Below are 14,319 nucleotides of genomic sequence, written 5' to 3'. Positions count from 1 at the left end.
ATGAAATTACCGTGGAGTACAACTCGGATTCAGTCAGAGCTCATTTGTCAGGCAGTAAGCAGACGTTTGATAGGGTGTGCGTGAAGTGCGTGAAGCGAGAGGGCGGGACATGCTGACTGAACGCTGTTTGACTGGACGATCTGTTCGTGCGTGCGTGCTGCTGAGTGCGCAGGAGACGAGGGGGAGGGTCAGGTAAGGTAGACAGACTTAACTGTCAACAATAGTTGAGTTTTTCAGGTGTTGTTAGAACTTTGCACATTTCTCCAGTCTACACACACACACACACACACCGAACTGTTTGTCTGTCCTGCTGTGAGTGGGTTAACTGTGCATGCGCTTGCATCGACTTCATCCAGAATCTAAAACTCTTATAATATGTCTGCGTGTCTGAAAATAGCTCTTTCGGGATAGTTTGTACTGGTAAAACTCCTTGTTGTCGAGAATAAACAGGATTGTTCCTTCGAGTAGTTTCGGTGCATGACCTAAATGTTGTCAATATTTTTTTTCTAGAAGGTTTGTGGGCGAGTGAAAGGTCACTGTAGCCCCACCTGCTGTCGGAAACGCTGCTCTGGTGGTGTATGCTATGTGGTGTGGAAATCAGCTTGCTTTATAGTCTTAATAGTGATAAGAGGAATTTGAAATTATTTGTTATGTTGCTTTCCTCGTGAAATACAAGAGGTCGATAGTAAGATATATATATATATATATATATATATATATATATATATATATATACCAAATTCTTCTTAGATTGTGTGAAATATATAGTTTAAAACTTTTTTGCTTTTGATTTTTGCTGTAAATGCTGAATTCTGTGAATATTTTAAGGCAAACTCACACCATGATCATTTACAAACTTACATGGTAACCAGTTTCTTTAAAAAGGTGCCGATGTATATATGGAGTATTTCAGAATCCAGCAGGTAAGCTGTGTCAGAATGATGGCCACTACTGGTCTTAAGTTTTATTGTCCAATTAGAAACTGCAGTACAGAAAGGAAGTCATTTAAATTAGAATTAATTTATGAAATGGAAAATGTCGAGCCAGATAATCACAGTGAATTTATTGAAATCTGCAATTTTGTTGCCTCTAACTGCTCTGATAACCACAGTGCTGACCCAACCGGTCGCAGCAGATGGGCGCCCCTCCCTGAGCCTGGTTCTGCCGGAGGTTTCTTCCTGTTAAAAGGGAGTTTTTCCTTCCCACTGTTGCCAAAGTGCTTGCTCATAGGGGGTCATATGATTGTTGGGTTTTTCTCTGTATCTATGAAGCGCCTTGAGGCGACTTATGTTGTGATTTGGCGCTATATAAATAAAATTGAATTGAATTGAATTGAAAAACCTCGAGCCTCTCCTCTTTTCTTTATATTTTGCTAGGAAAATGGAAAATAGACACTGCAATTTGTTGAAACGAGTGCAAACATGCATGGAAATGCAGTATATAAAGCAAAAACAGGAGTTTGTACAATTCTAATGAGCTTGAAAGTCCATGTTTGGCATGTCTTCTTTTATTTTTCAACATATACTGAACTCTTGTAGACAAGCTTTCTGGTAATTTGATTACATAGTCTTGAAGTCTTAATAGTTTTCCAGGCTTCTTGAAACGCTCAAAGCTCTTCTTTCAATGTTCGCTGCATTTTGTTCCGTTCTCTGTCAAGATGATCCCACACTGATTAAGTAATGTTGAGGTCCGGGCTCTGGGGAAACCAATTCATGACTGATAGTGATCCACTGTGTGTCTTTTTCTATTCATGCTTGCTTTTACTTTATTAGCAGTGTATTTGGGATCATTGTGATGCTGAAAAATGAAGCTGTCACCAATCAGATTCTTTCCAGAATGTGTTGCACGGTGGATCAAAATCTAATAGGACTTTTCTGCATTCATAATTTAATAGATTATGACACAATTCCCAGCATCACAGGCTGTAAATGCAGCTCCAAACTATGGCAGAGTTTCCACCGTGTTATTTTTTTTTTAGATGGCTGTAGACACTCACTGTTCTCCTGATCTCCTCTTGTGTAATTGGTCATACCTCAGCCTTTTCTTGCTCTTTTCTTTCCTTAAGAATTTCTTCTAGACAGCCACGCTTCCACTTAGACAATTTCTGAAGGACCAAACCACTATCACAAAAATACTTCTGAAACCCTGTATCTTTATCTATGTTTAAAATAATCAGTATTACTCAACATGAATAAATCCTTCTATTACAACAGAGAGTAAGTTACTCAGAATATCTCACATACAAGTAGCATTTTGTTTCATACAGGCTGCAGTAATATTTCCACTTATTTGCTGTATTTTAACCCCTCCTGCCACAGTTTGCCATGGAAGACTCCATTGAAGTAATCCTGCAAAACTATAGCGGGGTCTTCCCTACCAACAGACCTCATCCCATCTTCTCAGCCTGCACAGGTGCTCTGCTTACAGGCCTGTACGGATTATGGAGCCTCTTCACCCTACCGGGCTTCCGCAAAATCCCATGGAGGCTCAAGGTACCTGAGATCGCCCTGAGATTTAGGGTTTTTACCTACCTGCTCTGACTCACATATCAAATGTTGCATGTGTGAAATCAGATCATGTAACATAACTTGCACATTAACATTGATTTGCTTGCTTTGGAGCATAAAGCTCCATGCAACAAATGTGGGAAAGAAGACAGCGGTAAGTCTAATCATGATGACCTTCTATGGAGAACTGCACCATGATCTTTTGTTAATGTGAATATGCAATAATTTAAATTGCTTTTACCAGTTTACCTCGTATAGAGGAGTGTGTGTACGCATGCGTGTGGTTTGGATTAATGACATGACTCCAGCTATAGCTCAAATAAAACATGTTATGCTAGGAGAAAAATGGTTTTGTACAATGGGCAGATTTAAAGTGTTTACCACAACTGGGAACCAGAGAGTCCTGCTGAGATTGTAATTTGGAAGATTATTGTGAAGCAGTTCCACTGACAGTGAGTGGGAGAGCTGACTCAAGGCTATAGTCACAGCAGGCTTGACTGTTGTGAAGAGAAGTACATTTAATTTGGAGCTTTAACAACAGATGGAAGCAATTTGTATTTTATTTGGGATATTTTCATGTCAATTACTTTGTAATGCATGCTGTCAGTTGTGCAATAGGGCAGTGTTGAAAAGGAGAGTCTTGAGACATCATGCCTGCCATGTGTACTGACTCACTGCATGTTTGCACTGTTGTCCAGGTGCCCTATTTGCCCTCCAGTAAAGATCAGACTGCGAACGTGATGAAGCTGCTTGAGGGTAGATCAGGTCGCTTGGCAGATCTGGGATCAGGAGATGGAAGACTGGTGAGTGAGTGTACCTGTCTTAGAGAAAAAGGTATCTGTGAATATGCTGTGAGTTGAACTGTTTTGGAAACTCCTCCTGTTTGCTTGCCAGGTATTTGCAGCCTCTGCTGCTGGTTTCCAGTCCACAGGCTTTGAAATAAACTCCATTTTAGTGGCATATGCCAGGAGCAAGGCCTGCTGGACAGGAGTCCCCTCCAGGCAGGCAGTCTTTGTTAAAAAAGATTTCTGGAAGGTAAGACTGTGATAGAAATATAGTCTTTTACACTTGGTAATAGCTGTAGTTTGACCATGTTTGTCTCTTGCTTTTAGACCGATTTGTCTCCATACAATAATGTGACAGCGTTCCTTGCTCCGGGAGTGGTGAGTGGGTTTTTTTCCCGTGAAGAATGATTGTTTTCCTCTGCTTTTGGTCATCTGATGCTGTGCTAATTTGGCTCTTCTTGCTGGTTTACAGATGGAGGTGCTCGGAGAGAAGCTGTTGAAAGAGCTTTCAGATGAGGCGCTTGTTATCGCTTGTCGCTTTCCTTTCCCTAACTGGCCACAGCAGTCATCCGCTGGCTTCGGACTTGATCAGACCTTTGCTTACGACATCAGCACTGTGCGCTCGTACCTTAGAAGCGAAGCAAAACCAGCAGTGCAATAAAATTACAGCACTTTCTAGAATTGTAACTCAAAACAGCACTGTACCCTCCTGGGACTTTGTTCTTGGGCAGTAAGTGCAATATAATATGATAAGAATCCCAGACAAAGAGAGCATAAATTGGTAGTCTGGCAGTTATAAGCACTGACCAGGAGAGATCGTTCAAAGAAGTCTTTGAACATGGAAGGACTCTGACTCGGCAGCAAAATGTCAGGATGATTTCACCTGACGCGTGTACTATTTTTTTTTTAAGTCTTTGCACTTTCAGAACCAATGGAGTTTAAGCCATAATGCTGAAGTCCTTGTTTTAAATGTTATCATGCTTCACTATAAAGAATATGTTTGTGACTGACTGCATCTCTCCTCGAGAGCTCTCACACTGCAAGCCATTTATTTCCAGCATCAGCACCGATAAATGTCCTTCACTGGGATGCTGCAGGAGAGTCTGTGAATAGTTTTGTTTCATTTTGGTTTTGTGACACTGACATTAAATTCAAATGCTGTGGTTTCTTGTGTGTGTGTGGCTTTTCTAAAATAAATGTCTGCGGCCACAGCTGGAGGTCAGGTTTAACATTGGTTTGTTTGGTCTTTCGACACTGCACGTAGTTGTTATGGCCCGCACAGCCACGCCATAACTGCAAGTGGTAATTTGAGCCCTTTGCAATACATGGGTGCATGCACTTTGCCTGTTTGTTTACAGCAATCTGAACAACATGTGTTGGAATATTTCACTTTTAGGCAGAGAAGAGGTGAAGTTTTTGTGTCTTTCTGTTTTTGTTTCAATTCAATTCAGTTTTATTTATTTAGTTTTCACAACAACAGTCACCTCAGTAGTATTAGAAAGAAAACCCAACAGTTGTGTGAATTCTGAATTTAACAAGGAGCCACTGAAGAGAAGACTGGAATGGATACATATGAGGTTGGGTTATTCAGCCTTGCACATGGATGAATCTGGTCTTTCTACTGCCACAGGCAAATGACTCTGAAAACAACATTTTCTACATCTATAGATACAACCGCTAACCAGCTGAGTGAAGTCCCACGTGTCACTGCTCAGCTGGCATGCACTACATTGATAAACATACTGCAGGTCCCAAAGGTATGTCTGAAACCCGCATTTTAATCTGAATAGTGTCCAAAATCTCCACCTGAGGGCGCTCGTGCTCCAACCTGACCTCGGTGCAGCAACCGGATGGTGTGAGCCTGAAGAGAATGCAAATGATTCTCTTCAGCATAGTGGATATGTGCAAGTATATTTTCTTAAAGGGGCTATTTATTCGATGAATTCAGATTCGATTAAATAAATACTACAGTACAGCACGTGTCTATCTTCATTATCAAACTGTATGTATATATCAAAATGTATATATATATATATATATATATATATATATATATATATATATATATATATATATATATATATATATATATAAGCATATATATAATGCTTATTAAAAAACCAAAGTTTCGCACGTCGCTTTACATATTTCCATATCTGTGCCACCACCAACACAAACGTACATGTGAGGTAATCGATAACAGCCAGACCCCCGTTCTCTCATGCCCGTGACGTCAGAGAGAGGGCGGCAGACAGGGGGAGGGTTGAGCGCCAGAGTATAAAGACTCCTGGCCGAGCTCTCCGGGATCCATTCTGAGTTTTGTACGACAGACCTATAACTGATGGAAGTACAGAGAAGCGCCGGGCACCAACAGACAAACGGCAGCACCATGTGTGAATCCACGCAGAGGTCCTGCGAGCCTCGCCGAAAGAAAATGGATGAGCGCAGTGCACCCTCAGAAATGGCCAGGATAATCACTGATCCTGCCACGGGGAAGTGCTACTGCCGTGGAAAAGTTTTGGGAAAGGTAGCGCAAGCATTCCATCGTTTTTTCTTTTCTTTAAAAACATTTTTTCCCCCCTTGGGATTTACCTAACCCGAAGACAAAACATGTTAACAGTGTTGTTCCTTTTTCCAGGGAGGATTTGCTAAATGTTATGAGATGACCGACCTCTCCACCAGCAAAGTTTACGCAGCCAAAATCATCCCTCATGCGCGCGTCTCCAAACCTCACCAACGGGAAAAGGTAAGCGCGCAACTCCGATCCTTGAGCGCAGTGATGTTCAACTTATATGTTTATATATATATATATATATATTTAAGACATGTTTTGTCTTTCGTTTCGCTAGATTGACAGAGAAATTGAGCTGCACAGATTACTACACCATAAACACATCGTGCATTTTTATCACCATTTTGAGGACAAGGAGAACATCTACATCCTGCTGGAGTACTGCAGCAGGAAAGTAAGTGCTGTTTTTTCCACATGGTAAATTTGAAATGACTTTACTGCCGCCGTGTTTCTAATGTGAACAAGACCTGCATTGCACCCAAAATCCAGCGAGGCACTACTTGGTATTCAGAATGTGCCCCACTCTATAAAGAGCTTTACTGTTTTAATTAACTGTCGAAAGTAGAAAACTTTAATGTGTTACCACGGGGTTTGAAATTAAGGGAAGTAGTCAAGTGTGATAAGCTTTTCTGCACAGAGGACAGTGCTTATATCTTGGGAAAGCGCTATAATTATTCTCATCTCTATGCTTTGTTTTTTTTCCCGCAGTCATTAGCCCATATCCTGAAGGTCCGCAAAGTGCTTACTGAGCCAGAGGTGCGTTATTACCTGAGACAGATTGTGTCTGGACTGAAGTACCTGCATGAACAGGAAATCCTTCACAGAGACCTGAAACTTGGTTAGTGATATTACAGTGCTGTGCATAATCTTTCATTGTGTGCAGGGAGAACATCATTCCTTGTAACTAAACCTCAGTCTGTACCTCTACATTTGCTGTGCTCATGCTTTGATCCTGGCTTGAATATCAAGTGTTCATCATCTCATTCCCTTTCTTCCCGACAGGTAACTTTTTTGTGAACGAGACGATGGAGCTGAAGGTCGGGGACTTTGGTCTGGCTGCCAAGTTGGAGCCAGCGGGAAACAGGAGGAAGACGATCTGCGGGACTCCCAACTACCTGTCCCCTGAGGTTCTCAACAAGCAGGGCCACGGCTGTGAATCAGACATCTGGGCCTTGGGCTGTGTAATGTGAGTCGGATATCTATAAATTTAGCATTAGGGAACTTCAAAAGGTTTAGTAATGAATTATTAAGAAACTATCTATATTGGCATCGGGTGTTATGGACAGGCCTATTCTTGTCTTACTTCTTTCACTTAGAAATATGTGATATGTGTGATAAACTACCCATGCATCTCCTATGGCATAAATAGCTCCCTCACTCAATGCCCTCTATCCTCCTCCAGGTACACTATGCTGCTGGGCAGACCTCCTTTCGAAACCACCAACCTGAAGGAGACATACAGGTGTATTAGAGAAGCCCGCTACTCCCTCCCCTCGTCCCTGTCACCACAGGCTAAGCAGCTAATCGCCAGCCTGCTTGCCAAGATGCCAGAGGACAGGCCCAACCTGGACCACATTCTGAGGCATGACTTCTTCACACAGGTTAGACACGATTGCCAACTCTATGTCACTCTATGTTGAACACTGTAAATGTCACAGCGTAGGAGTTTAACAATTACACTCCCCCCCCCCCCACTTCCCACCAGATGACCCACTTTGGTTCTTCACAGGGCTTCAGTCCAGAACGTCTGCCTGCTAGCTGCTGCCATTCAGCACCAGATTTCCACATCTCTAGCCCTGCCAAGAGTTTCTTCAAGAAAGCTGCTGCTGCGCTGTTTGGTGGGAAGAGGGACAAGGTCAAGTACTACGAGACTCTGAGTGAGTATTGCAACAGCATTTAAGTTCTCAGTATACTACTTGTCACACTAATAGTTTGTATTTGAGTCTGAATTTATGCTCGAAGCACGGGCATCATTACACCTAGCGTTAACTGAGTGTGCATGACCCATTTTATCACCCTTAGGCTGGTCATGGAGGTCATCCTCTCATTTTTCTGCACTCCTTTTGTCCTTCATAGATAAGTTAACCAAAGAGGAAGAGGAGATCTACAAGTTGCAGCATGACTTGGAGAGAACTGCCATCAGCCAACAGCACAGCAAAAAGGTGTCTGAGGTAAGAACTGAAGACAGGATATTTGCAAGAGTGTGGGTGATGTTGCAGGTAGATTCATCATAACGGCAGTTAAATAGATCTGAGATATCACGTTGAGGAGAATCCAGTGAGTCATTCTGGAGCTGTGCCAAAACTTTATAACGAGCACATTTTTCCCGAAGTGCTAAAAGCACTTATTTTCAACCTTTAAGCCAACCTCTTTGCATCTGTGGGTGATCACTGAGTCATAGTAGGAAGGGATGATCTAAACTCACAGATTCTAAACCCTGTCGTCACTCATTCCCACCTCAGAATGGAAGTCTACTTCCGCCATCTGCCGAGAGCCCCGTTGCCCCGGCAACAGAGAGCCAGTCCCCGACGACGCAAGACACCATCCGTCTGATCGTCAGGGGGAGTCTGGGAAGCTGCAGCAGCAGTAGTGAATGTAAGTTCACCCACACGTTTAACAGAGCGCAGACAGACTGGAATTATTTTTTGATGTATTATGGAAAAGAAATCAGTGTTACAGAGAGCTGTTGCCATAGCTAGAGTGTTTAGTACCATTGTCATGTCAAGCTGACTGAGCACCTGTTATTGCTCCAAAAGGCCTGGAAGACAGCACGACAGGGAGTGTGGCTGAGACTGTTGCAAGTGTGCTGAGGGGGTGTCTGGAGAATATGCCTAAAGGTGAGTGAACTAACAAAGCCTTGACCTCTACATGCATGCCTTAGCTGCAATTAATAGTGCACTTAAGCTCACTGTTTCATTATACCTTTAACTGTATTCTAACCCTCCTCCTCTTTCTGTTCACCCTGCAGCCAGTGACATTCCTCAGGGCTCAACCAGCTGCAGTCTTCAATGGGTGACTAAATGGGTGGATTACTCCAACAAGTACGGTTTTGGATACCAGTTATCTGATCACACCGTGGGAGTTCTCTTCAACAATGGCACTCACATGAGCCTCCTACCCGACCGAAAGTATGTATTCTTTCTCAACGCCCTCCCTTAAATTTAAAAGTTATTAGTCACAACATTAACTTGTCTAAGCATGCTGCGGTTATCGTGTCAAATCTTTCAAAAATGTCATCTAACCGAATCTGATCTTTTTTGTTTTATTTTGGGTTTCAGGACCATCCATTACTACGCAGAGCTAGGCCAGCGCTCTGTCTTTCCCACCTGTGAGGTTCCTGAACACTTTGTCGGGCAGGTCACTGTGCTTAAGTACTTCTCCCATTACATGGAGGAAAACCTCATGGATGTAAGTAAAAAATCGTTATTCCTCCACTCCTTTATCCATTTTAAAAAAAATTGTTATGTTGCTGTTATGTTCCTTTTGTATTTCCACACCCTGTAGCCTTAGAGACGTTGCAGCTTGTCTAAACCTGATGTGCTACTCTTTTGCTTTCTCAGGGCGGGGACCTTGGCACTATAACAGACTCACACATGCCCAGACTTTACCTGCTGCAGTGGCTCAAGTCAGACCGCGCCCTCATGATGCTGTTTAATGACGGCACTTTCCAGGTAAACACACATTATCACAGGAGCATAGCTGCTGCTGGGCATGCTCAGTAGAAGCGTAGTTACAAGTGCGATGCATGGCATCAAGGAGCTTTAAACCACAAATCAAATAGACAAAAAGATTGTTCTCCAAACTTATCAGTTTTCTTGTTTGTTTTTATCTTTAAAGGTTAACTTTTACCACGATCACACCAAGATCATCCTGTGTTGCCAGAGGGAGGAGTACATGCTGACATACATTAACGAAGACCGCGTCTCCAAAACCTTCAAACTCAGCTCCCTGTTGAAGTCTGGCTGCCCTACTGACCTGCGGGAGCGCATGGTGTATTCCCTCAACATGCTTCTGCAGAGATGCAGCTAAACCCACACAGAGCGTGTGCTGGACAGACGAGCAAACCTACCGAACGTGTTACTGCAGTGGAATGAGGATGCCGAAAGAATCCGTGGAAGACGAGTGGATTTCAAGAATGGATTTGAGCAGAGTAAATTAATCCAGCTGTGCGGTGTCATAATCACTCGGGCACCAGTGCGAGGTGTGGAAAAAAATAAAAAAGCAAGAGACTGAAAGACTGAGAAACTGAAATGTAGCACAATAACTGTGGATGGAAAAGGGCTGACTTGTATGTGGATTGTTGGAAGGAGAGAAAGGAGGGCGTATGTTGGTACGAATGCGATCCCCAAGTGTTTTATGGGGATGGGGAAAGAGGGATATTTGGGAAGTAGAGAGAAATGCTGGGCTGGCACCAGCTTCACTGTATAGAGTATAGCTGAATTAATCCAGAGGGAATCCATATATTGATGCTCTGAATGTCAGAGCCTGACTGTGGAATAATGTAAATGTTGTACAGCTTATGTCGCGGCCAACTCACCAGTGCAAAGGAATTACTGGCTAATATGTGAGGATGCTACAGAGTTTGGCTGTGTGTACGAGTGAGTGTGTGTCTGAGTGGGAAGGGTGTAATGTCACACTAACTTTAAAAACTGTGATTTGTTCTCTTTACTGACAGATGGGTTCAGCTTATTAAGTTGAGAACCAAAGGGGTGATATGGGGGAAGGGGGCAGGAGGAGAAAATGACGTTAAAAAAACAACAACAAAAAAACAACTAAAAAACTAGTACCATACATCCTCTGAGGATCCCTTAAGAGCCATTGTCACCTGGGTAAAACATGTCCTGCATAACTTATTGTGTAAAAAAGCGCAGTATTTATTTATTTAATAAACAAGCTTTTTCTATCAAAAAAAAGAGTACTTGTCCTTTTTTTGGGGTGTGGCCACAGTCAAAGATGTTCCCAACATCAGCCAGTAGGTTGAATGTAAGCTTCACCCCACTGCCGTGCATGTGCATGGGTGAATGTGAAGTGCTGTAAATTGATTTTTAGAGCCTTGCTACGTTAAAAGACAGTATACAAGTGCAGACCTTTCACTGTTGTTATTTTCAAACTCCCTGAAGATGTTAAGATGTTTCATGCCGTTACTCTTTCTGAGAGTGGCCTTAATAATAGATTAGGGACATGCCATGTATTAGGGTTATTCTCAAACATACTTGGGGGAGCGGGGGCTGCCCTTGTTTCATAAGAAAATAAGCGGTTCCTGTTCAGTGTGGCGAGAATTAGATTCAAGCTAATTATGCAGGGGCCTAGGTCAAAGCAAGTATTTTATCTTCCCTATGTTTAAACTTGCAGCAGGAAATGGGTGCAGTGAGAGAGATGGGTTGATAGAGGTTGTGTTTACAGCGCAGTTGTTTATACCGTGGTTCAAGGCCTCTCATTTGCTGAGTTTTCTTCTGCAGTGATAAATGGAAGACGGCAAAGATGAGTGACTGTGCAATATGGCTGGCCTTGTCTCAGAAACACATGGGTTTGTTGGATTGTTCAGAGGAAGAGAAAGAGAGAAGACACTGACAGTGACGTAAAGCTACGAGGCGAGACGCAAAACGAAAGAGCTGGCCCAACTATGTCAGCGATTGCATCACAGCTTTTAAGGCAAAGTGGCTTCAGTGGTTCTTGGACATCCTTTCACGTTCACTGGCTGTAACCATAGAAACAAGCCGGCACCGACCAATTTTGCTCGAGTCGGAAATCGATGAGGGCTGCGTGTAAGACACCTGCCACGGCGTCTCCTCGTTGAGAGTCAGAGCTCGTGTCATCACACAGTTGTGATAAAATTGTGTAACTTGTGTCTTTTGGTCAGGCTTTTCGCCGCTCTCTCTTTGTTCTCCACCGCGAGTATTTGATTTAGCTGTCTGCTGAGCACCTTCCCGGCTTATGTAATGATGGAAGTTGAACATGGACGCTTGAGTCATCCCTTTGGATGCTATCTCAGAATATCTGTGCTCTTCAGAGTTCAATAATGAATGCCTCATGCATAAACATACCCACACAGACAGAACCAGAACAGGAAGTAGCCTGCAAGAGTTGCTCAGGAATTATTCATGACGACACCTCCGGGTCTGAGTGTGTGGTTTTTTTGACATTAATGGCCTCTGAAATGGATGCATCTGTCAGACAGAAATAGATCCCATTGTCGATGTAAAGTTTTTTTGCTCTTCAAGGGCATTTACCGCTGGTCCTAACATCTTAACATGAGTGCAGCATCTCTGTCTGATGGATACACTGGGCAGAGCTAAATTGACAACAGGATGGTAACTCTTTGCTAGCAGGGTAGAGGTAGAAGGGCACTTACTCTGAGGTTGTTTGATCGAAAACAAAGCGACAGCCCGTGGGGACGAAAAATGAAGCCAATGCAAAAGCATCTTAAATATTGAGCAGGAAATGACTTCACTTGCTGCAAAAGACATTCTGTTTAGCTCCTTTGCCGCAGTAAACACTTACATATTACGACATTGTGATTTCAAGTTATACTGACGCTTTTGAATTTAGTTATAGCACAGTAAAGTCAAACAGGAGGCCTATGAATTTGCAGCATCCCTTGATCTCCTGGCTAGATTCACTCCTCATTCATCACAGTGAAAGAACAGTAAAAGAATTGTTTATTCACAGAAAATGTTCTTCTTCTTCTTTTTTTTTACTGGGAACACATAAAAAACAAACAAACAAAAGAAGACTTATAGTATATAGTAGTGAAAAAACAAAAACTTTTCTGTCATTTACCGTTTTTTTTGTTGTTTTTTTTACTTATTACTTAATTACTTTAGTGTAGTATGAACTGCCATGGGGAAGTTCTTGGGAAAATCTGTAAACTTATTTAGATGCATTTTAAAAAGGCCAAAACATTCTTCACATTGTCCAAAGCTGTCTTTTGGGCTGGACTGGAATAGTTGGCAGGCTGATTCTGGCCCCTGGACCTTATTAAGCCTTGTCCCATCCCGAAGGGAGGGAGTGTGTAATCTGTTCCATGTGTTTGTCTATTTGCTAGCATTCTAGCATCCACAGTTTTCAAGATATCGCATTTGAATTTTGTGTGACGGTAGATGCTACTAACAACTTTTTAATATTTTGGTGGTCAAGGTCAAGGTCACATGAAATGTGAAAATCAGTAAAAACTTTATATTTCCTACATTATTTATGGATGATCTTCAAACTTCACTACACATTGACATACTATGATTTGGGCGACATGAGTAACTAGGCTAAGCCTTTGACCTTGACCTTCATTGTTAGTGCCCAAGGTCAAAGTTGACCTTGACGTTTTTTCTCTTTCAAAATACCATATCAAGAAAAATAACAAACGAAAGAGCAAGGTGACAACTATACAGCACATGTTTTGTTTTTGTTTTTGTTTTTTTATGCCTTGTCATGTGACAATGATGCCATAACAGGCGGACACCATTGTACTAATAAAAATATCAAAGTTTTGGTAAAGCCCTTACCCATCGTGGGGAGTTGAGCTCTCTGATTGCTCTTATTAAAGTTTAGTTAGGAGCATATCCATTTTGAAGCACAGATGCTATTTCAAATTAACTGAAACATACTACCTGCTCCAAAAAATCCAACATGTTGACGGCCATCAAGCTAATATTGAAGGGTCAGCACGCAGAGTCCTGAAAGTGGATGATGTTATGGTGGCTAGATCATACATATAAATGATTCTGCCAGTGAGTCAGCAAATGTTACCTGACTAGCTGCATTGGCTTTTTGTGAGTAAAGCACTTAACCTTGCAGAGACCAAAAAGGAAAGCAGTGCAAGCTTATTTGATGTTCTTAGTGTCACTGCTGTTTGGAGGGAAAATGTTTAGACTTGCTAGTTTTCAGTGTCACCCACACAAAGCTGCTACTCTGCTATGTCACGTTGACGGTGGGAAAAGTCTTGTGGACGCGGGCAGGCTTAGCTCTGGAACGAGTCTAAGCTGAAATGACAAAGGCGATCTTTATACCTCAGCGTCTATGATGAAGTTCTCTGCAGGCCAAAGAATGAGTCAGTTTAGTATTAAAAGTGATGGTAGGCATATTTTGCTTGAAGAGAAAAGCACTCTTTCTTACACGTACACACTGGGATGCACTCGAGGGATTAGAAAGCCTTTGCATATGAAATGTCAATGCTCCTCCTCCTACTATGTGTACAAAAACAGATGTACTGTAGAAAGAGCTGGGATGACTGTAGCTTTGCCCATTCTCTGCTGTAGCCTACATTACTGAACAGAGCGATGAGCAATGCTCAGCAGTCATACTTGCAAAGTTGACAGCACAAACTCCAGCTAATTACTGTAATCTTATTAAGAAAATGTGCTTCCTGAGTGTGCTCAAGCATGCCAAAAATTTGTGTGCACGTGACTGCTTGTCAGTATGTTTGGTTTTCTTTCAGGTGTTCAAAGACGTATAATGTTCC

At 42.3% G+C, this 14,319-nt stretch overlaps 2 protein-coding genes across 5 annotated transcripts; both read left to right on the top strand.

Moving 5' to 3' along the window:
- Positions 1–51: 51 nt before the first annotated feature.
- LOC113033598 (ATP synthase subunit C lysine N-methyltransferase) lies at positions 52–4,456 on the top strand. Of its 3 annotated transcripts, none has more exons than XM_026187560.2 (6): positions 52–192; positions 2,319–2,492; positions 3,206–3,310; positions 3,402–3,542; positions 3,620–3,670; positions 3,765–4,456. In XM_026187560.2, exons 2-6 carry the CDS (start codon positions 2,325–2,327, stop codon positions 3,951–3,953), a joined length of 654 nt encoding a protein of 217 aa, XP_026043345.2. In that variant the 5' UTR covers positions 52–192; positions 2,319–2,324; the 3' UTR covers positions 3,954–4,456. The 3 variants fall into 3 exon arrangements, with proteins under 3 accessions (XP_026043345.2, XP_080165398.1, XP_080165399.1); XM_080309272.1 differs by lacking the exon at positions 52–192 and adding an exon at positions 2,121–2,216; XM_080309273.1 differs by lacking the exon at positions 52–192 and having other exon boundaries at positions 2,414–2,661.
- A 1,137-nt stretch (positions 4,457–5,593) lies between these two features.
- On the top strand, positions 5,594–10,777 carry plk2b (polo-like kinase 2b (Drosophila)). 2 transcript variants are annotated; one of them, XM_026188136.2, is made up of 14 exons: positions 5,594–5,819; positions 5,931–6,038; positions 6,142–6,258; positions 6,573–6,702; positions 6,867–7,050; positions 7,267–7,465; positions 7,594–7,741; positions 7,941–8,035; positions 8,327–8,459; positions 8,621–8,701; positions 8,833–8,992; positions 9,143–9,272; positions 9,425–9,535; positions 9,702–10,777. In XM_026188136.2, exons 1-14 carry the CDS (start codon positions 5,634–5,636, stop codon positions 9,891–9,893), a joined length of 1,974 nt encoding a protein of 657 aa, XP_026043921.1. In that variant the 5' UTR covers positions 5,594–5,633; the 3' UTR covers positions 9,894–10,777. The 2 variants fall into 2 exon arrangements, with proteins under 2 accessions (XP_026043921.1, XP_026043920.1); XM_026188135.2 differs by having other exon boundaries at positions 7,570–7,741.
- Positions 10,778–14,319: the final 3,542 nt, after the last annotated feature.

This window comes from Astatotilapia calliptera, chromosome 12 (genome assembly GCF_964374335.1).
Source record: "Astatotilapia calliptera chromosome 12, fAstCal68.1, whole genome shotgun sequence".
In the NCBI taxonomy this organism is placed as follows: Eukaryota; Metazoa; Chordata; class Actinopteri; order Cichliformes; family Cichlidae; genus Astatotilapia; species Astatotilapia calliptera.
Note: the sequence above shows the minus strand (reverse complement) of the source record. Positions and strands in the feature narration are given on the sequence as shown.